The following is a 23264-nucleotide window of genomic DNA, read 5'->3' as shown; positions in this document are numbered from 1 at the left end:
TACTATGATATTTAAAATCTTTTCATCACCATCTCTAGTTAGTAATGATCCTTGTACAGTTTTTAGTATTTAGAAATATTTATTTAATATGTATTAACTCGACAGGTTTCCTTATGAGTCAGTAGTACCTACTATGTTCTACAGACACTAGACTGTGTACCTGAAGAAACTTTATGCCCTAGAACCTGCTGATTAAGCACTAATTATGCCAGGATGGCTACCTTCAGAAATATTGGGGAAGTAGGAGTAAATAACCTCTACTAAAGTTGTCATGCATGTCTACTGTGCAACCCTGGGTTCTGAGGCCATGGCAGCCCCAGAACAAAATCTGGAAGGTTTCTGATAACCAAATTAGAAAGATTTAGAAAGGATAAGGGTGGGGGGGAGTAGGGTAATAGAAGGGAGGGCAGACTGGGGAAAGGGGCAATCAGAATATGTGCTATCTTGGGGCAGGGTGGAGGTAGTGATGGGGAGAAAATTTGTAATTCAAAATCACATTGAAATCAATGTTAAAAACTAAAAATAAATTAAAAAAGAAAAAAAGGAAGGGTTTAGAAAACAGGCTAGGTAATAAGCTGAATTGTGTCAGCCATCTAAAGATAAAGCTGAGGAAAGGCAGCCTCAGTTAGTGGAGAGAAAGACTAGCATGAAAATAGCAAGGACCACTTGAAGTCCCACCTTTGGACAAGTCACTTAACCGCTCAGTGTATCGGACAATTCCCTAACATTTTTAAGTTCCAGGGAAGTTGAAAACCTGTAATGGTAACAGTGGAATCCCAGCTCAGTCTTTATTTTCTTTTTGATGCATCATTTGGATGTTACAGCCGCATTTACTTATGGTTTTATTTATATTTACCTCATTGAGAGACATACCTTGGATGGTCAAATAAAAAGTGGTAGTCAAACAGGAAACATTTATTAAGTGCCTAAAATATGCTAGGGAATGTGTTAAGTGCTGGGGATATAAAGAGTCAAAAGGCAGATCCTGCTCTCAAGGAGCTCACACACTCTAATGGAGGAGACAAGAAGTAAATGTCCAAAATATACAGGACAAATAGGAAATGAGAGGGAAGGCACTAGAATTAAGAAACTTGGGAAGGCTTTCCTGTAGAAGAGGGGATTTTAGTTGGGACTTAAAAGAAAGTCAGGGAAAGCAGTAGGCAGATGAGGAGGGAGAGCATTCCAGGCATAGGAGAGAGCCAGAGAAAATGCCAAGAGCAGAGAGATGGAGTGTCTTGTTCCAGGAACAGCCAGGAGGCCAATGGTCACTGGAACACTTGGTGGGGAGTAAGGTGTAAGAAGACTGGAAGGGTACAGGGGTTATGAAGGGCTTTGACTGCCAAACAGAGGACTTTGGTTTTGATCCTGGAGGCAACTGGGAGCTACTGAGGTCATTACTTCTTAAAAGCAAAGGCAAAGCCAGACTCAAAAGCAGCAAAGCCTGAATTCGATGCAAAGAAGCCATTCATTTCAGCGGTAACGGCCTGGGTGTTCTATGAAAAGCCAACAAAATGCTCCACGAATCGTGAGCTCCCTCCTTACAAAGGATGCCTTTCCTGATCTCTCTAGTTATTCGCACGTTCTCCCTCTGATTCTTGTGGACATGTTTACATCCCGCACCTGTGGAAGCTCCTTAAGAACAGACATCACTTAGTTTGTGTCCTTTATAGATGTTTGCTAAATTGAAAGACCACAGGAGAACTGGTAGGTTTTCTTCAATGCTCATGCCTTGTTAATACAGTGGGATGCAGTGGGTCAGGACTGAGGGCAAGTCACTTTATCTCCAGGGAACTTAGCTTCCTTATCTTAAACTTTAAAGGTTTAACCCACCAGTTGAAGTCAGGTCTCTTCCAGCATTAAATCTGTGACACTTTATTGGAAACGTATACTAACATTGCTTTTGAGATACACCAGAAGAAAAAAGCAGCTCAGAAGTGAGCACGATCTTTAGCTATCAGCATCACACAAGCAAGCTCCACACAACCCAGTCTTTGTTTTAGGCAAACCCCACATCTCAGCGGAGCCAGGCACGCGCAGAAACGTGCCTCCAATGTCTCTGTTTCCTCGGGGGTACGACCGTAAAAAGGCAAAACCGTTTGGAAAGCAAGGGAACGAATAAAGCACTGGGATGAAACGGGTTAACTGGGGCAAGGGTCACAAGCTCCGGCCCGACAATGTTCCAAGGAAACTGGGGCAAAGTTGAAAAAGCGCACGGCAAAGTAACGCTCAGCCCGGGCCACCGCTCCGCCTCCGCCTTTCCCCTTTTAACCCGCCCCCGGCCTCCTCCCCTTCGGCCCGCGTCTCCTTCGCCCCACGCTTTTGTTGTCCACGGTCAAGTTCCCTAACGAAAAGCCATGGCGTTGCGGACGGGGGGTCTCCTGGCGCCTTGGGCCCTGCGGGCTTTCGGCTTCCCTCCTCAGCGGGTAAGGCTGGCCTCCATCGCCCGGGCTGGCGTCCCAGCTCCTCTCCTACGCAGCTGCTAGCGAGTCCTGCGGGGCTCGAGGACCCCGAGGGGCCGGAGGGGCGGGGGCTGCGAGGCCCAGCTGGTGAGCCTTGTGGGGTGGGGCTGGCTGGGGAGGGGGCTGCGGCGGAGAACGCGGCCACGATCCTGAACTTGAACCTCCTCGGCCCCATTTACCCCCCCCCTCCCCCCCCTTCTCCGCACTGCGCGTGTTAGCTGAAAAAGGAGGGCCCCTTGTGGAACCTCGTATGCTTCTTGCTCAGTGTGGGGCTTTGGTGCATCCATTTACAATCAGATTAACTTAAAGCCCGAGGAGTTCCAGCCCCGTCCCCCGCTGGTTGGGAGAGTGAAAGTGCCCTGCCCGCATTCTCTCCAATTCTCCGCCCTAATAGACCCCTTAACCCCATTCTGCCGCTGCCGCCCACCTCCTCATTCTAGAGTCGTCGAGAACTACGAAAAACTTGAAACAAACGGAAAAACCCCGGATGGTGAAGACGAGAACAAACTCTCTCTGTGCCTTTGGGGAATTTGGCCGTTGTCCTAAGTGTGAGCTAAAGAATAAGCATTTATTAAGTGCTTACTGTGGGCGAAGCACATAGCAGCATAACAAATAATTCATTTATATTGGAGATTTAAGTTTACCAAGTACTTTCTTAAAAACAAAACAAAAAACAAAAACCCCTGTGAGGTAAGTTGTATAATTCTCCGATAAACCTGTCACTTCCCCGTGGTCTTACAGTGAGTGAGTGTGAGTGAGTGAATGAATAATAGCTCTCTTCTTCCAAAGACCTGCTATTTGTTCCCTTGGAAAAGTAAAGTTGTGACCTGGGGCATTAAAGGAGTAGCTGGTATCTTAGTCTCCAGGCTTCTGGCCCAGCAGGGTTGTACCGTAAACTTCTCTTATTAGAATGTAAGCTCCACGAGGTCATGGACTGTCTTGCTTGCTCGTGTTTGTATGCATAGCACTTGGCATAATGCCTGGCACACAGTAAGTGCTTAATAAATGTTCTGTCTCAGTCTCTTTTTCCACCCATCCCTCTCACCTCCCCACTGCTGTTTGAAGAGTTTGGAATTTTTATTTTTTTAAGTTAGAGGGTTTTAATTGTTTTGAACAAGATTTATTCCTGTGGATAGAACGGGTTTATTATTGATTCCTCCCTATGAAGACAAAGCTCTGGGAATACAGAGAATTAAGATGATTTGTTTATTATTAGTTCACAGGTAAAGGACAAAACTATAAACGCAGTATAGTAGAAGAAAAGTAGTGAAACTGACACACCTACCAGCTCTTTGACCATAGGCAAGTCACCTTAGTCTGTTTTAGCCTCAGTTTCACAGTCGGCTTCATGGGCATACTCATTTTTATGGGCTTGTAGTTATAGAGCTGGAAGGGACCTAAGAAGCTATCTTGTCAACCTTCTTCATTTTACTTATGAGAGGCTGAGGCCCAGGGAGGTTAAATGAATTGTTAAATGAATTCATCATATCAGTAGTAAGCATTGGAGGTGAGATAATAAACCTAGGTCATCTGGTTCCACAGCCAGTGTTCTTTTCACTGTATTATTCTGCCTCCCTAATAATAATAATTTACAAAATGCTTTATACACATTTTCTCATTTTAGCTTCACAACAACACAGAGGTAGTTGCTGTTATCCCAAGTTTATAGAATGTGAAACTGAATCTGATCAAAAGAGGTTAATGACTTTCCTAAGTTCACAAAGCTAGAGGCATGATTCGAACCAAGGGCCAGGGTTGTCCAAGCTCCAAGAACAGTGCTCTCTGACTACACTAAGTCACTACAGTGGTAGGAAGTACTTGCTCTGAGAGGCTTAGTTTCTGAAATTAGCACGTAAACTGAAAAATCCTTGTCTGGTTAAAAATTACCCTCTTTCAGGGGAGAGAATTTGGAACTCAAAAGTTTTAAAAGCAGATGCTCAAAAAAAAAAGTTGTTTTTGCATGCAACTGAGACATAAGATATATAGGGAATGGGGCATAGAAATCTATCCTGCCCTACAAGAAAGTAAGGGGAAAGGAGATGGGGAGGAGTGGGGTGACAGAAGGAAGGGCTCACTGGGGAACAGGCAATCACAATATATGCCATCTTGGAGTGGGGGGAGGGTAGAAATGGGGAGAAAATTTATAACTCAAAATCTTGTGGAAATCAATGTTGAAAACTAAAATATTAAATAATAAAATAATTGTTAAGAGAAAAAAATAAAAAACAAAAACAAAATTACCCTCTTTCTATAGTACTTCATCAAGGTGAACAGCGTCTCAAAAGTTAAAACAATGTAGATAAGAGTAACTGGCAAGCAGGATCCATAACTTTGGGATAGTGATTGGCTCTACTGACTCAGGTTCAGAGCTCGAAGGTATGCAGCTGTTGCCCTTTTACCTAGTGGGAAAGGATTGAGGTGTTGGGGGATGGAGGGCAGATTTATGTTTCCCATTTCTAGCTTCCTTAGGTGCCTGAGGTTATTGATTAGAATGGGGTGGGGAGTGGCAGGAGGAGTGTTGGAAGTACGCAATGCAGGTTCAATTCAATAAACATTAAATTCTTACTATGTGCCAGGCATAGTGTTAGGCAAGGGTTTTTAACCTGAGGTCCATGAACTTGTCAATTTTAGAGTGTCTCTTGTGAAAGCCTGCTTATTCTTACTAATATCCTCACAGAGAATGCTTTCAATTTTAGTACAGATGACTCTTACAATAATTTTATACGAATGAGTATTTGTTGATGCTCTCTTGATCACTTTCTTCAGTATTTATAAGGTCCAAATTTTTTTCCATGCCTTCATTATCTTTCCTCACTTTTGGTGCTGTATATATTAATCCCTTAATGCCTCATAATTTTGAAATGTCCAGCATAGATCTTCTCTATGTACCCTTGTTCCAATCTGGCTGCTTTTCCTCTTTGTTCTGTACCATTCCTACCTCTTCCAGAAGTACATCTGGGACTGTGATGTTAAGAGTCCAAGTGTGATGGCTCCGCCCTCTTTGAGGATGAAAATAAATTGTAGCAATAACCTTTGCAGAACCTTTTATTTTTCTCATGTTTGTAGTCCTCCTTGCATTTTATGTTTTATACCTTACTCCCCACCACAGTTCAGGGACACTGTCCACCTTGCCGTTCGAGGAACAAGAAGCTCTACCTCATAGCTCTGGGCATTTTCCCTAGTTGCTCATGTTCCCTTCCTTATTTCTGCCTTTTGCTTTCCCTGGCTTTCTTTAAGTCCCAGCTGAAATCCCATTTTCTCCAGGAAGCTTTTCCAAGCCCTCTTAATTCTAGAGCCTTCCCTCTCTTAATTATTTCCTGTTTATCCTGTATTTAGCTTGTTTGTACATATTTGTTTGCTTGTGGTCTCTCACATTAGATTTGTAAGCTCCTTTAGGGCCAGTACTGTCTTTGCTTCTTTTTGTATCCCCCACACTTAGCACAGTGCCTAGCACATAGTAGGAGCTTAATAAATGGATAGAACAGGTGTCAAATTAAATAAATAAAATGTATGTGAAAGCACTTTTTAAACTTTTCAGTGCTATATAGATGTTATTATTGCTAACAATTTTATCTTATTCCCCTCCTACTCCCTACTCCCTGCCTCCCAAAGCCATTAAAAAACATACCACACAAATAGAAATCCATGGTTGGGGTTGTTGGTATAGTAGAATAGGATTTTCCATTTTTGCTAAGTAATGACAGTCATCAGCCTACACACAAACTCACTGATTCATCATCTTAATGTCACTCACAGTTCTGGGGAGGCAGGTTGCAGTCTTTAAGCAAAATTGCCATTTCTGTAGAGGCAGTTTATCGTAGGTTGCCCAGCTTATTATACCTAGGCAAAAATGGGAGAGACAAACAAATTTCTTTGTCAGCAGAAAACTAAAAGAAGTAATAGTCCACTTATACTTTTGCATTACACGTTGGCAAATTCATGTCCCAAATTTTATTGAGTTCTCAGCTTAGTTTTTAAGGTGTCAAGGAGCTCATATTTTGCTTGAGGTGGGGGAAATGGGACATAAAAGTACCTCTGTATGGGAAAATATGGTGATGGGTTCCAACTTGAGAAAAAATGGTTTGTTTGCTTTTGTTTTAAGGCCTAACAGCTAACGTATGAAAGTATTGCGATTGGATTCTACCTTCTTCACCAAAGTAATCACATAATAACTCATGTCTATATAGTACTTTCCTCACAACAGCCCTGTTAGAATAAAATCTACTCAGTAGATTGTCCAAATATTATTGGTCCCATTTTAAAGGTTAGGAGAAGCCTAACCAGGAAACTATGAGTTCAGGAAAACCTGAGGTCCCATCGCAGGTCTTACTGGAGATCGGAAGTGGTAGCAAAGTCCACCAGAGGTGGTTGTAGTAGCCATGGCAGTTAGAAGGTGACCCAGCAGCAACCTGGAGATGGGCGCATCCAGGGCAATACAGCATCTGGGGAGATGCCTAACAGATGATTAGCTTAGCCCAGCTGTAGTTGTCCTCAGCAAGGGCAGCCCTGACACCCTCCCCTTTCTTGGCACCTTACAGATTAACAGAGATTTTCACAAGGATCTCCCAGTTAGTAATGTCAGACTCAAAGTTTGAATTCATATTTTCCAACTCTTGTTGTTTAAGCATTCCAGTCGTATCCAACTCTTCTTGACTCCATTTAGGGTTTTCTTGGCAAAGATACTAGAGTGGTTTGCCATTTCCTTCTCCATTCCAACTCTCATACCAGTGCTCATTCTGCTATGCCACATTATATTATATATGCGTATAGTATAATGTATATATAAGTACAATAAATATAAGTGTATATATAAATAGTACATATTTATATATTACATATTATACACAAGATATAGATATATAAATGAAATATAAGTATAATAATAAAAAGCATAATAAAGTAGTGAGGTATGTTTATAGAGAACACATGTGACCAAGGGCTATCTTCCAACTCTGGCCCAAGAAGTCCTTTTCTCCCTTTACTGAGTCATCACGAAGTTCCTTTTAGGGTCTAGTGTTCTGCTACCTGAATCAGCTGCTAGACCATGCCATATTGCTGCTGCTGGTACTCTTCCCCCCTTCTACTCAGGTCCCAACGAGGGGAAGGATGTTAGCTGCTGTACTGGCTCCCTGCCAAACTCAACTGCAGCCAGTCATCTATTGCCCTATCTTTCCGGATGTTGCATTGCTTACCAAATCACTGCTTGGGCATGTTCATCTCCAGTCTGCTTCTGGGTTATATTTCAACTCCTGCTACTGCTACCACCTCCATGGACTTTGCTATCAGTTCCACTTAGCAGTGGGATCACTGGTGGAATCTCAGGATCTCCTCATGTCCTCTTATTTACCTTTGGGCAAGTCCAAAGTCAGTCTACAAACAAATTAAAAATTTGCTATGTACTAAGCCTTGTGTTGAGGACTAAGGAAACAAAGAAAGACTAGAACATAGCTCTTGCCCTCAAGGAGTTCACATTTTGATGGAATCAATACCATTAAATATCTATGTACATACAGATAGGTCCCTATTAGTAAAAATATTGAATACCATGAAGTGGTATTATTATTCAGATTCTTATTGCATATTTCCATTGGTCTGAAAGTTACTACATGTTATATAATTATAACTTCTAAGTGAGTTCCACTTGACTAGATTCATTATTTACACCAATCAGGACCAAGTTGAACAAAGTATATGCAGAGTAGATGAAAAATAGGCACTCGAGTAGGGAGGGAGAACTGGAAACACCTCCTTATAAACAAAGGCTCGTTCATGCCTTGTAATCTCATCATGTTTATTGAGAATTTGTCAAATCGATCCTCTTGCCATAGAATCATAATTAAAAAAAGCCTGCTCTTGTCCTCTTTCTTCCTGTCTTAAATGGCTAGTGAATAGCACTAATAGAAAATTGTGACTTTGTAAAGGAACTAAGTATGTAAATGACTCTAAATACTATGATGATAACTGAGCACTCTTAAGTACTCAGTCTCTAATTTTAGCACCCTCCCCCCTTTTTTTTAGTATGCACATGGAAAACCAGGAAACCATTTTTGGTGAGAACTATATCCCTAGCTATGATTCCAAGTCTCCCTCCTCCCTCTACCCTGTACTGTACATTCAAGGCAAACCATTCTTCATCTACTAGTGATACCATTTTATTCTTTTTTTCTCTGCCAGATTGATCCTATGGAGTTCTCGTTTTTCATTTCATAGCTTCTGAGTTTCCCCATCATTTTTGTCAAATCAGTCTTGATGTTTGTGAGTGCTCTGACCCAGATGAGCAAATGCAGTGTTGTATACCAAATCTCTGAAGGTTGCCCACTCCTTTTCTGCTCCACTGTGGCCAACTGTGTTGGCTCAACCTTCCCTCCAACAAACTGTTCCTGTTCAAAGAAGCTCTCTAAACTGTTGACTTTGATTCTTCTGGTAGTCATTTTGCATTGGGTCTGCTGCTTTTGTTAAATGCAGATATTTAGCTTGGAGAGAGGGTAAGTCTAAGATCAGTCCAACATTCTGCACCATACATTGCCTTAGTTACTCTCACATCCTGTCAGTCTCTTCTCCTTACAATCACATAGTTTATTAAATGCCAGTGTTTGCTGTGAGGGTGCATCCATGGAGTTTTGTTGCATTTAGGTAAATGGAAGACAATGTTGGTGATGAGAAGGCCATGAGATGTACAAGTCTTCAGTAGTAAGTGATCATTGCTGTTGCTGTTTCCAACTCCTTTTCTCCCAAGGACTTCCTGCCATGTCTGGTAGTTTGAGCCTACACTAGCATTAAAGTCACCTAGAATTATAAACTTGTCTTCTTTCTTTATACTCTCCAGGTCTCTCTTGAGAACTTTGGAATTGATTGTGTGACATGGGAGACACTGGCACAGAACCGCTTAACATGGAGTGCCCTCGTCAGAGAAGGTGCTATGCTCTGTGAACAGAGCAGAATTGAAATGGCTCAAAAGAAACATGAGATGTTCAAATTTAGAGAATCTGCCCCAAATGTTCACATGGACTATTTGTGCCCGACCTGTGGTAGAACATTTTGAGCTCATATTGGTCTGATCAGCCACAGTTGGACACACTGTAAATTGACTCTGATGTAGTGATACCATTTTTGTCCTTTTGGAGAATGAAGGACAACAGCTAACCAACCAGATTGATCCCCGTATCATCCCTACTCTCTCACTTACCTTGAATCTGTCTTTGGTTACTAGCGCCTTCCTTTCCTCAGAAACCACACACTTAATCCCTGATAATGGTATTTCTCATTCTTTTCATGGCTAGACTCATTGAGAAGGCTATTTACACTGGGTTCCTCCACTTCATTTCCTCTTACTCTCTTAATTCTCTACAGTTTGCCTTCTGACCTCGTCATTCAATCAAAACTGCTCTCTCCAGAATTTTGTGTCAGGCTTCTGGCATAAGTGAGTCTCTGCTGGGAGGACATTGAGTTCCCTATTGACTCTTGAGTTTTAGCATTGGGGCCTGACAGTAGCTAAAGTTCTTGTTCAGGGTCCCAGTTTATGTCTAAGGCATACCAGAGGGCAAACCAGAGGCACCGGGGAAAACAAACCCCTTAATGAGTTCAGATGCCATGAGTAATATGTAATAACAATTGAGAGCTGTTCAATGAAGAGTTTTATTGGCAAATGGTAGAGCAGAGGGGGAGGGAGAGGAAGAAAGAGACCTAAAACACAACTCAGACATACAGACTAACAGAATCAAAGTCATGTAAAGGTAGCACTGCATTGGTGGTGGTGGGGGGGAGGGGGCGGGACGGGGCGGGGCGGCACAGAGGCATGGAGCCATTCAGCTGAGAAGGCTTGTTCCCATGGGAATGTCATGCTTCTGAGAAGAGAAGTATGCTTCAAGGTATCCTTCCAAGAGTGGGATACTTAAGCCCTGATTTTGGTGTCTGTCTGGAGCTGGCTGATTTGCATGTCAAAGTTCAGGGCACATGGGGTGGGCTTGAGGTACACAGGTACAGAGAGAAAAGGCAAACTGGTGGTTGGCAAGATACTATTTTTGGACACAGCGGTATTAACCTTAAAAATTGCATTCTCATTTTTCCATGCCTAGATTCCCTTAAGGGGAGACTCTCATGGTGGTCTCAAGACCACCAGTCCTTATAACACTAATGATTTGTTAATTATCAAATCTAATGGCCTTTTTTAAAAAAATCAGTCCTCATTCTTTGGTACCTCTCTGCAGCCTTTGGTGCTTCCTATCACCCTCTTTTCCTTGATACTCTTTAGGTTTTCATTACTCTCTTCAGGTTCTGCTCCTATCCCTATGGCTGTTGAAGATGCTCCCAGTATCCTTAGTGATCTGGGTCCTTTCACAGGACTAAAGTAGGGGATCACAACCTTCCTGGTGGATGGGGCATTCATAGTCTATGCAGAAGAGAAGCTAGAGAACTACTTTACTGGATGTCTCATGAGATTTGAGAGAAATGCAAATTTATTGAATCATGACCCAAAAAAGAAATTAGTGTGCTCTGAAATACAACCCTAGCTAATTACAGCCTACTGGAAATCATAAGGATCTTGTGTTATCACATGCAACACAATTACTTTTTTTAGTTAAAGCTTTCTGGATTTTTCTTATTTTGAACATAGTTATATATTATGAATTTATTAGCCAGAGGATCAAGTAGGGATATACAAATTTAGTTATATTAAACATCTGTTTGAAAATTTATAATCTATATTGATATTACTAATTACCTACTTTTGATTATTTCACTGTAATGAAGAAAAGAGGCAGCTAGGTGTCACAGTGGGTTGAGTGCTGGGCCTGGAGTCAGGAACACTTATCTTCCTGAATTCAAATCTGCCCTCAGACACTTCCTCGATTTGTGACCCTGGGCAAGTCACCTAACCCTGTTTGCCTCAGTTTCCTCATTTGTAAAATGTGCTGGAAAAAGAAATGGCAAGCCATTCTAGTATCTTTGTCAAGAAAACCTCAAAAGGGGTCACAAAGAGTCAGACACAATTGAAATGATTGATCAATAAATGAAGACTGAGCTGTTAAGCTATATAATTTTAGAGCTGGAAACTTAGAGATTATAGAATCATAAGATTATCATAGGATCATAGGATTTAGAGCTGGAAAGTAATTTAGAGGTTATCTAGTCTAGACTACTCTGTATATTTTACCTAGAGGAACAAACTGAGGCCCAGAGAAGTATAATGGATAGAATCTCAGAGTAAGGAAGATGAGTTCAAATCCTGCCCCGGACACTTACTAGGTGTATTATCCTAGGCAAGTCACTTAACACACTCTGTGCTACAGTTTCCTCATCTGTAAAATGGGGATATTAAGGATAGTTGGGAGGACCAAATGAGATAATCCATGTGAAGCATTTTAGAGACTTTAAAGTGCTATTTAAATCCTAGCTATTATCATTTATCATCCTATGACTCAAATCTAGATCGTCTGACTCTCAAGTTATTCAAACCAGTTTTAATGCCAAATTGTTATAAGAAAAACTAATATTTCCATTCTACAGGGTGTTCCTAAAGTCTGGACACATAGGCAATTGACAGCAATGTGAAGTTACTGCATCGAGTTCATGTGAATCTTGCAAAGCGCATCCGCCTTTGCATCACAAATGATGGAAATCATTGAAGATGTTATTTGTTAATATTCCAATCAAATAAAAATTTCATTCATTTCATTTCTTGAAAATATGCATTTTTGCCTATGTGTCCAGACTTTAGGAACACCCTGTATATTTTTATTGAATCATACAACGTTAGAAGTAAAGTAGCATTTTACCAAATCACTGCAAATACAAAAGATATTTAGGATGAGATTTGTGTTCTTAAAACTTTTGCTAGCAGAGTTACCTTTAATTTTAAAGGTAAGTAATTTGATAATTTTGTGCATTTGTGTAGTTCTCTGTATATAGATGTGATCTGTCGTTCAATCATTCTTTCATTCATCTTTGTTGTTTTTTTTCTCTTTAAGCTTTTCAGTTGTGGAACTAAAGGATTATACAAAAGCATTGATGCAGAACGAGCTAAATTCTTTCCACCTGTTAAAAAAGTGATGTTACCACCTGGTAGTTTTCAGGGAAAAGTGGCTTTCATCACAGGTGGAGGTACTGGTATTGGGAAAGGAATGACCACTGTTTTCTCCAGTCTGGGCGCAACCTGCGTGATAGCAAGTCGGTAAATGACTTACATAAAAACCTTCTTTAATTTAGTAATGAAAATTTGCTTTCTCTGATTATTGTAATATCAACACAATGTTAATGGATGAGAGATTACATAATGTTTTAAATCTTGTCTGATTCCACTAAAGTTTAGAATATAGTTAGATTATTTGCACAAAATCACTTTTAAAGGAAAATTGTGGGTTATTTGACATGAAGGAGAGGATAACGTGCATAGAATTTGGAATATTTAATAACTCACATTTGTATAGATTTTTGGAGTTGGCAAAGAGCTTCCCTCAACAGCAACCCAGCACACACTCTATTTAACAGCAGGGTTGGAAAAAAATAGTTCAAATGAGATAACAAAGTTTTAATCGACTGTCCTACTTTCAGTGGCAGTAATTAATTCTCCTCAAGGAGATAATTAATCTTCTATCCAGGGTAATGTAGATTATACTACCATTTTCAGTGAGATTGACAACTATTGTAGTAATATTTGTCTTGATAGATGTTGGGGTGGCAGTAATAATAATGAAGAGCAGATGCATACAAGAACATATGTATTTATTTGCTACTGACATCTCATGAATAAAATAACAATTATAATGCAATTATTTAGCGTTTTAAGATTTGAGGGGGGTTTCAGTGCACAGAAAGATGTTGTAGCTCAGCTTTTCAGATAGGCTAAATCATCTTTGAGTCCGAAAAAATACATATATAAAATCTTATGTCACCCTTGAGGGGCATTAAGACTCAGTAGCTCTAATGATAGCCCTAAGGCTGTGAATTGGTTCGTTTCCTCTGCATTAGGCCTATAAACTTTGCTTCAAAGCCTACTGTTGTGGCTTATTATTGTTTCTCATTAAAGTTCATCTTGAGAATAAGAGAGGTACAAACAAATGATCTTAAGTAACTTAATATGTATCTAGCTATAAGATGCCTTAACAACAACTGGTTAAAAATGGAAATATTCACATTAGCACTTACAGACTAAAAAAAAAATCACAAAAGATCTTTAAACTTTAAAGATGACATTTTTAGTGAATCCGTCAGATTAAGCTATTTCAATACAGTCATAGTGTTTTCTTTATTCTTGTCTCCCATCCTAATAGTCTGCATTTTAAAGAAAAAACATGAAGAATGTTATCCAAAAGAAAAGAAAACTTTGTAATATGCAATACTTTTTAGAACTCATGCAGAATATTGCTTTGTTTCTAGGAATATTGATGTTTTGAAAGCTACTGCAGAAGAAGTTTCTTCTCAGACAGGAAATAAGGTATTTTTCAGAGAAGTATACTCATATTTTGTTTTTATGTAAAATCAGATGATAGAAATCTTATTTATTTTAAGTAATATTTTAAGCTTTATTGTTTGGTTTTTCGTCCAGTCCTATGATTTATTCAGTGTAGGGAATATTATGTATTGCACATGAGCAATGGTTCTTGAAGTTATAGCCTTAGAAGGTTGTTTGGGCAAACCTTATAAGGTAACCTGGAAGTTAAGTGCCTTGTCCAAAGACACATAACCAATGTATCAAAGGCAGGACTTGAACACAGCCTTTTCTAGGGAGATTGGCCTTCTGTTCACTATACCACTCTCCTTTTCCCTTACTAGTTTAGGATAGTGTCATGTTATCATCTTATAAAACTGAGGAGCTTTCAATTTTTTTCTTTCCTTTTGTGATTTTTCAGGTGCATGCAATCCAGTGTGATGTGAGGGATCCTGAGAAGGTTAAAAATGCTGTCTCAGAATTAATCAAAGTAGCAGGACTTCCTGATGTAAGTACAAAAGTAGGAATGCCACGAGACTTTTAGTGCATTAGATGGTGAGGGCTCCACAAAGTGACCTTGTAATATAAAACTTACTTTCTGAAGCTCTGGAAAACTTTGTTTCCAGAGGCTAGCTTTGAAATGAGGAGTGATAAAGTGGAAGGCTATCTTAATCATTATCATGAAAGCCTGAAACCATCCCTGTATTTAATCATCTGTTTGAGATCAACATTTATTGATTGATTGCTATAATCATTTCTTTTTTAGACCTAATTGTAATTCCACTGGCATAAAGGATTCCCAAAGAGGCAACTCCCTTTCCTAAGGCAGGTTGGCACCTGCTTTGCGATTTATAATTTTAGAAGTTTGCCTGGGACGATGAGAAGTTAAGAGAATCGTCTAGCACAGCCAGTCTGTGTCAAAGATAGGCTTTGAACCTAAGTCTTCCTGACTCTGAGGCTGACTCTTTATCCACTGTGGCTTTCTGTCTGTAGTAATAGGTGACATATTATGTAGCACTTTAACATTTGCAAAGCTCTTTCCATAAATCATCCCGTGTCATCCTTCCAGTGGCCTTGAAAGTAGAAGCTGTGATTTTCCCCATTTTACAAATGAGGAAAGTGAAGCTCAGAAAGATTTAGTGAACTATCTATCGTCATACGCTTAGCATCTAAAGCAGGATTCAAATAATAACAATAATAATTAACATTTATATGGTGCTTATTATGTGCCAGGCACCATGCTAAGTGCTTTACAAATAGCTTCTCATTTGATCTTTACAATAACACTGGGATTTTAAGTGCTGTTATTATCCCCTTTTTTATAGATGGGGAAACTGAGGCAAACAGAGGTTAAGTGACTTGCCCAGAGTCACACAGCCAGCAAGTTTCTGAGGCTGGATTTGAACCCCAGCCTTTGTGACTCCATGCCTGTTGTTTTCTCTACTTGTGCCACATAGTTGCTCTATTCATTCAGCCATGTTCTCATAAAACCGTGTGCAGTCAGAGGCGGTGGGAAGGTTCGCTGTTATGTTTTGCAATGATGTCCACAATGCAGTTAGTATTAACACTTCTGTTTTCTGGAATTAGAACTAGCTGCAGAGGCAATTCTGAGTATAATTTGATGCCCAGGTTACTCTTGGTATCCTTTGATGTCTTCAGGGCTTTCAAGGAAACATGAATTTCCTCATCTTTGTAATTTTATCAGAGAAGGTGTCTTGGTGGAGAATGTTAATAATGTTTTTATCACAAAAACTTTTCCAAATCACTACAGCATAGTGACAGGCCTGTATGAAGAAAACCATGACATGGTGACTAACTCAATGTATGGTGCAGACGCACAGAGAAGTTTTTTCAGAATGTAAAGACAGAGATCCTTTTTGGTGGAATGAAGCAACTCCCATTTGGGTAACCAGTGAGCTTGGGAGTGAGTGCTGCTGCTGTGTGGCCTGGTACTGATGTGGCTATCCACAGTGCAACTCCTTCCTATTTTATGAATTATAATCGTTCAGTAGCATTTGATGAGCAATTAGGCAGTATTACTAAATGACTGATCAGCTCAGATCCTTTAGCTACCTTTGCAACACTCTTGGGAAGAACTGGTGGCAAGTTGTGAGAAACATGCTTGCTCTACAAAGAAAATACTCGTGAAGCCATCAAAATTCTCATTACACTTATTTCACTTTCATTCTGAATGGGTAACTCCCTAATGCATTACACTTGCTCAGACAGATGCAAAGCTATTTATGGTCTTTTCCCAATTCGAATTTCCCCCCACTTGCTCTCCACTGGCTAGATGCAACCTCCTGAACTGCCCACTTCATGTTCTCTTCCTTGATAAGTTCCCCCTCAAACAGCTCCTTAAACACGTGTACAAGCTTCTGACCTTTTACTTAATCAGAAGCCTGGTTCTGCTGGGTCACAGCTCTGATTAGAAGCAATTACCCCTGACTCTTACATCCCGCTATCACTCCAAGTTGGGAGTAGTTTTAATCCTTTGGAAACAGAATTCCTTCTTTTGTTTCTCACAAAGTGGACACAAATATGGACCTGAAGTAAGGAGCAAATGAGTGCTATATTGAAAGAAGTAGGTAACCATATTGGCCACCTTGTCCATAAACTCAAGGCTCTGAGATTGTGGGAAAGCCTTAATGTGATCATTTCAAGTGATCATGGGGTGACCCAGTGTTCTAAGGATAAACTGATAAAATTGGAAGCCTGCATTGAATGCTCAAACTGCACTATAGTAGACACAACTCCAGTTGTTGCAAAACTGCCTAAAGAAAATCAAACCTGCGTTTTTAAAAAGCTAGAACGTTGCAGTCCTCACATGAAAACCTATGTCTTAAAGATGATATTCCGTAAAGATTTTATTACCAGCATAATGGACAAATTCAGCCAGTTCTTTTGGTTTCTGATGAAGACTGGATGATTGTGCTTAATGAATCATTTAAATGTGACCATGGTTATGATAATGCTTTGCCAAGTATGTATCCATTCCTGGCTGCACATGGCCCTGCCTTTCACAAAGGCTACAAGCACAACACAATTAACATTGATAGATATTTATCCTTTGATGTATCAAATTCTGCAATAAAAACCACATCCAAGCATTGGAGCTTTTAGTAATACTTAATGTTTATTAGCTAATCAGTGGTGCATAAATCTCCCAGAAGCTATGGGAATAGTGATTGGTGCCCTTCTGGTATTAACTACTTTGGTCTGCCTCATCATTATCATGAAAAACAAACTATTCCACATCCGTTTTCCTGACTTCAACTGACTGGATAGCCCCTGCAAAGTTTTTTTTGACTGCGTCTTGAAGCAGTCATTTGAGTTAGTTATCAAATATAGGAGAATTATGCCAGATGGTGTATCAGGAAAAGGTACACTTTGAAAGAATTACAAAGGAGTTAGATCAAACATGTTAACAGTTGTTTTTATACATCTTTCATTGTGTTAAGAGATATAAACTACTCTGACTCACCATAGATAGTTCATTAGACAAGCCAAAAAGTTGTCTCTTTTGCTAACTGGAAAAGTCTGTTGTGCAGAATTATTTATGCCACATTTTATTTTTGCAACTATTGCACCTCCAAATAAAAAAAAAAACTTAGCAAGTATTTAGGTCTCTGGTGAATTTTTATATTTGTAAATGAAACAAACTTCTTCATGCAGTTCTTGCACATTCTCTTTTCAGGGAGAAAAGAGTTTCTCTATTTTTGTATTAACCTTTAATAAGACCTTTCCCCTCAAGTAGTATATACATATGGTGAATTGTTGTCCTTGACAGCAAAGCAGAGATCCAGTTTAAGAAGCAATGATTCTTAGGAAATGTAATCTGAGTTAAATTTTTTGATTGTATTAGATGTTGGAGATACGAAGATGAAAAATGATAGTCATAGGATGATAGATCTATAGCCAGAAGGGTTATCAAAGGTCATCCAGTCTAGTTCCTTCACTTTGCATATGAGGAAACTGAGGTCCAAGGTGCTTAGGTGACTTGTCTAAGCTTACAACTTTCATAGTCACATTTGGACCCAGGCCCTCTGACTCTACCTCAAGGTACTTACATTACTAATGATTTGTGTATTTCCCTGCCTTAATAGTCCTTTAAATTTGGAAAATTTCCAACAATAATGAACCATGATACATAGAAATCTATATATCTGGGTGGCACAAGTTTCGTTATAGGATCAGTTCTATTTAACTCTTGACTTGGTTTAGGAGCTGCATTTTTACAGGGGTGTGTACTTCTTTCCTCTATGAAGAGCATAACCCCTAGACATCCGAATAGACTATCTTTCAGAGTTGCAGCAGCCATAAACAAATCTATCACTATGCAGCAAACCTGGTGATGAACCTCTCCGAGCTTAGCTCCATGTGTGCTTGGACAACAGTCACACATCTCATATCCATACTCAGGGCCTTCCCAGATAGTTTGGAGCCCCTGAAGCACTTCTGATGACAATTTCTAATTGAGAAATGCCTACTAACACATCACCTGGAGGCAGTGGATTGTAGAACATTATGGGCAGGCAGAAGGTTAGGCCCCTGCCTCATGTGTTCATTAATTTGCTTTAAAAAAGGTTTTTGCTAAAAATCTCTAGTGGGCCATATCCAGAAATGGGGGCAAAATTGTACCCCATGTGGTGGATGCCTGGGCACCAAACCTTCAAAGCTATGATCACTTAAACCCCACAGGTATCACATAATTTCATAGGTGCAAGGGACAGGCAGCTAGATGGCTCACTGGAATAGAGTGCTGGACCTGGATTCAAGAAGAGCTGAGTTCAAATCTAGCCTCAGATACTACTTATGTGATCTTGGTTAAGTCATTTAAACTGTATATGCTTCAGTTTCCTTTTCTGTAAATTGGGAATAATAATAATAATGCCTTTTACTCAGGTTTATTATAAGGATAAAATGAAATAATATTTGTAAAGCGCTTCATAAACCTTAGAGTGCTGTGTAAATTCTATATATTATTATTATTATTATTTCTTCACAGGCCACCCAGACCAACCCAAATGTTGATGCCCCATCAACATCTCAAATTCATCATGCCCAAAATAAAACCAGTCCTTCCACCTAAACTTACCCGCCCTTGAGGCTTCTAGGTTTCAGTTAAGCATACTACAATTATTTCAGTCATCCAAGTTTATACTTGACCTTTTTTGTTTACACTCGCATTTTTTTTGTTTTCATCCTTAGCTCCTCACTTTCTGTCGTCCCTCATGTCTAGTCATTTTCTGTGTCTTATCAAGTTTGCCTTTAATAGCATCCCTTACATCCATCTTTTCTTTTCCGCTTCATCTAGCCGTCATTCAAGTTCACATCTTCATCAGGTTTTTCCCGAACTATCTTAGCAGTTTCCTCCTTGATGTTTGTCCTCTTTGCTTCTAGTCTGTCCCCTCTCCAATTCATTCTCTGCATATCCGCCAAAATAATTTCCTTAACAGCATCCCTGATAGGCATATCCATCAGCCAGATTCTGAGACCAGCTGTGTTCCAAGGTAAGGGGAATGCAATTAGTCCTAGGCTCAAGTTTACTAGTTCAACTTTGTCAAGCTTGCAGTCGAGCCTTATATTCAGTACAATAACTGGGTCACCATCTGATCCCCTCATGCCTGAATTCCTCTTTAGTTCTCAGCAGGGTAATCTAGTTTCTTTAGGACTAGGTTTCTTATTTCTCCTCCCACCTCCAGTCCTTTTAAGTCTTGCCCCATGACAAAACCCATGGCTGAGTCTCCACCACTAGATACTAGACCTCCTTTGTGCTTATTATTGTCTACTTACACCTTTTTGCTCTGAATTCCCCTCATTGCTGATGCCATCCCAGTGAGGACTGCCTGGCCTTCAGATCCTGGCTATTCTCGGTCTGACCTATCCCACTGCCCCCTGGGCCCTAGTTACAACAATCTACTTCTTCAGTTTTCCAGTTGAAAAAAAAAATAAAAATCAGAACATGCTACCTTCTTTTTTGTCTAATTTCAAACATCAAGTCACCGTTAAATAGCAACCAAGGCACAGTTTGTCAGATTTTTCTAATGGAGGCCCTGGTTTAGAATTCAGAAATCTAGCAAAACTGCCTAAGTTTTATAAAATTAAAAAAAATGCATACATTACAAGGTTATAATTATATTTTATTTATCCAAATAAGTTGCTGAATTTCAGTATCATATCATATCAGTCATTACATTCAATAGTAGCATCCTACCATACAAGTGCAAATCAAGGATGAAATTTTTGGTGACTCCAAAACTAATGGAACCTTTTTGTATATGATTAAAAAAAATTACTAGGAAAAATAGGAGACCTGGAGAATCACCATAGCCAATAAAACAAGTCAAAATACTGTAATAAGAGAATTAATTATTTGAAGGAGGGGAAGTAGTCACTGAGCAACTGGAAAAGCATTAAAACAAAACCTTAAATCCGAGAAGACATACTGGAAAGGAAATACAGCATTCTGTTTTGGAAGAAAGCAAATAAATTATCAGACAGACTCCAGCTTCTATTCCATGGCTTCTGAGGAGGGGGAAACCAAATGTCTCTCCAGGCAGCCCATTTTCTTTCTGCATTGTATCAATTGTTAAGAAGTTTTTATTGACATCAAATTTGACCTTTTGTAACTTCCACCCATTGTACCTGATTCTGCTCTCTGGAGCCAAAAAACCCATGATAGGCTTTCAAATAATGACCTCTATCATGTCCCAGGCTCTGTTCAGCCCTTGTTCTCTCTCTGCATTTTTTTCTGTTGCTGACTTTGTTAGCTCCTTAGTCTACATATGCATGCCTAATCTATCCCTTGAGCTCCATTTCTTTTATCCAGCATCATTAGTGCCTCATCAACATCTCACTCAATTCATTATGCCCCAAACAAAACCAATCCTTTCCCTTAAACTTGGTTGACCTTCACTTGTTTCTGCTGAGCATACTGCAGTCATTCCTATTCATAATCCTGACTCATTCTTACCTCTCTGCTTTTTGTCGTCCCCCATAACCAATCATTTGCTCCATCTTATCAAGTCTACGCTTATAGCATCTTTTAGATCCATCTTCTCTTCTCCACTCATCTAGCCACTATTCAGGTTGGGGTCTTTACCATGTTTTCCCTGGATGATCTTGGTGATCTGCTTTTTGTCTCTGTGCTTAGACTGTCTCTTCTCCAATGTGTTCTCTACGTATTTGCCCAAATAATCTTCCCAAATTAGAAGTTTCATCATATCACTCCACAGCTCGAAAAGCTTTAGTGGCTTCTTCTTACCTGTAAGGTAAAATACTGTCATGAGTGAAATTCAACAAAAGTAGACCGAGGCAAGTTTTTCCAAGCAATGTAACATTTTGTTAACATGGTGTGAACCTGATAATAAAATGAGTCAATGAATACCTTAGTTAAACCAAAAAACTTCAAATCAGAGGCACAGCTGCCGTTTATAAGCATAGAACAAAGAACAGAACAGGGTAGGTGAGGAAATAATAATTGGTTATAGGGTTGGCATCATCGTGGGGGGGAGGACAGGATTGCTTACATAGCTGAGGTGTGGGGGACAACATGATTGATTGGAAGTTGGGAATTAGGGGTTAGCAATGATTCCTCTTTCTGTCCTGTAACTAAGAAATATTCTTCGTTTGAATCCACCTACAAGGTTAGAGATGGTGGGCCAGACTTTTGGATAGCAAACTAGAAATCCTTGAAGGATAGTTTGTCAGTGTAAAGATACTACACCAGACTCCCTAGTGTCCATTCCAGTCCCCCAAGATGATGGATTTCCTTGAAGCAGGAATAGAACAGTGATAAGCGGGAATAGAACAGTGATTAGCAGGAAACTGGATTTCTAAACTTAACTCATTACAGGCCAGATAAATTTCTGAACTAAGTTCAAAGGCAAAGAACTATAACAGTTTAATTAATTTGTAAATTGGATCAATAAAAATGATATAAAATCAATTTAGTTTTCTCAATATAAACTCCTCACCCTGAAGACCTACAGTAAAATCTAGCTCCCACCTGCCTTTCTATCTTTATTTCATATTACTCCCCATCATATAATCTACTTGAAAGTCTAGTCAAGTTGTATGTACTATTGTCTTTTTAAAAAATCATTATTTATTTAATATTTTTAGTTTTCAGCATTACTTTTCACAAGAGTTTGAATTAGAAATTTTCTCCCCATTTCTACCCTCCCGCCCACTCCAAGATGGCATATATTCTGATTTCCCCCATTCCCCTGTCAGCCATCCCTTCTGTCACCCCACTCCCCCCATCCCATTTTCCCTTGTTTTCTTGTAGGGTAAGATAGATTTTTATGCCCCATTGCCTGTATATCTTATTTCCTACTTGCAGACAAAAACTTTTTTTTTGAACATCTGCTTTTAAAACTTTGAGTTCCAAATTCTCTCCCCTCTTCCCTCCCCACCCATGCTCCTTAAGAAGGCAAACAATTCAACATAGGCCACATGTGTATCATCATGCAAAATCCTTCCACAATACTCGTGTTGTGAAAGACTAACTATATTTTGCTCCTTCCTATCCTATCCCCCTTTATCTAATTTTCTCCCTTGACCCTGTCCCTTTTCAAAAGTGTTTGCTATTGCTTACCTCCTCCCCCTATCCACCCTCCCTTCTATCGCCGCCCCCTCTGCCTTTTTTTAATCTCCTTCCTCCTTCTTTCCTGTGGGGCAAGATACCCAATTTAGTGTGTATGTTATTCCCTCCTCAGGTCAAATCCGATGAGAGCAAGATTCACTCATTCCCCCTCACTTGCCCCCTCTTCCCTTCCAACAGAACTGCTTTTTCTTGCCACTTTTATGTGAGATAATTTACCCCATTTTATCTCTCCCTTTCTCCCTCACTCAATATCTTCCTCTCTCATCCCTTAATTTGATTTTATCTTTTTTAGATATCATCCCTTCCTATTCAACTCACCCTGTGCCCTCTGTCTGTATGTGTGTGTGTGTGTGTATGTGTGTGTGTGTGTGTATATATATATATATATATATATATATATATATATATATATATATATATATATACATACACATATATGTATATGTGTATTCCCTTCAGCTACCCTAATACTGAGGTCTCATGAATAATACACATCATCTTTCTATGTAGGAATGTAAACAAAACAGTTCAACTTTAGTAAGTCCATTATGATTTCTCTTTCTTGTTTACCTTTTCATGCTTCTCTTGATTCTTGTGTTTGAAAGTTAAATTTTCTATTCAGCTCTGGTCTTTTCACTGAGAAAGCTTGAAAGTCCTCTATTTTATTGAAAATCCATATTTTGCCTTGGAGCATGATACTCAGTTTTGCTGGGTAGGTGATTCTTGGTTTTAATCCTAGCTCCATCGACCTCTGGAATATCATATT

At 39.6% G+C, this 23264-nt stretch overlaps 1 protein-coding gene across 1 annotated transcript in view; it reads left to right on the top strand.

Moving 5' to 3' along the window:
- Positions 1-2271: 2271 nt before the first annotated feature.
- Positions 2272-23264, top strand: part of DECR1 (2,4-dienoyl-CoA reductase 1) — a 52531-nt gene continuing 31538 nt past the window's right edge. Inside the window, exons 1-4 of the mRNA XM_036757975.1 lie at positions 2272-2423; positions 12428-12630; positions 13836-13893; positions 14309-14395. Coding sequence (XP_036613870.1) covers positions 2355-2423; positions 12428-12630; positions 13836-13893; positions 14309-14395 — 417 coding nt within the window. The 5' untranslated portion in view covers positions 2272-2354. The remainder of the gene's footprint in view (positions 2424-12427; positions 12631-13835; positions 13894-14308; positions 14396-23264) is intronic.

Source organism: Trichosurus vulpecula, chromosome 1 (assembly GCF_011100635.1).
Source record: "Trichosurus vulpecula isolate mTriVul1 chromosome 1, mTriVul1.pri, whole genome shotgun sequence".
Lineage (NCBI taxonomy): Eukaryota > Metazoa > Chordata > Mammalia > Diprotodontia > Phalangeridae > Trichosurus > Trichosurus vulpecula.
The sequence above is the reverse complement of the archived record's forward strand: the minus strand, read 5'-3'. Positions and strand labels throughout refer to the sequence as shown.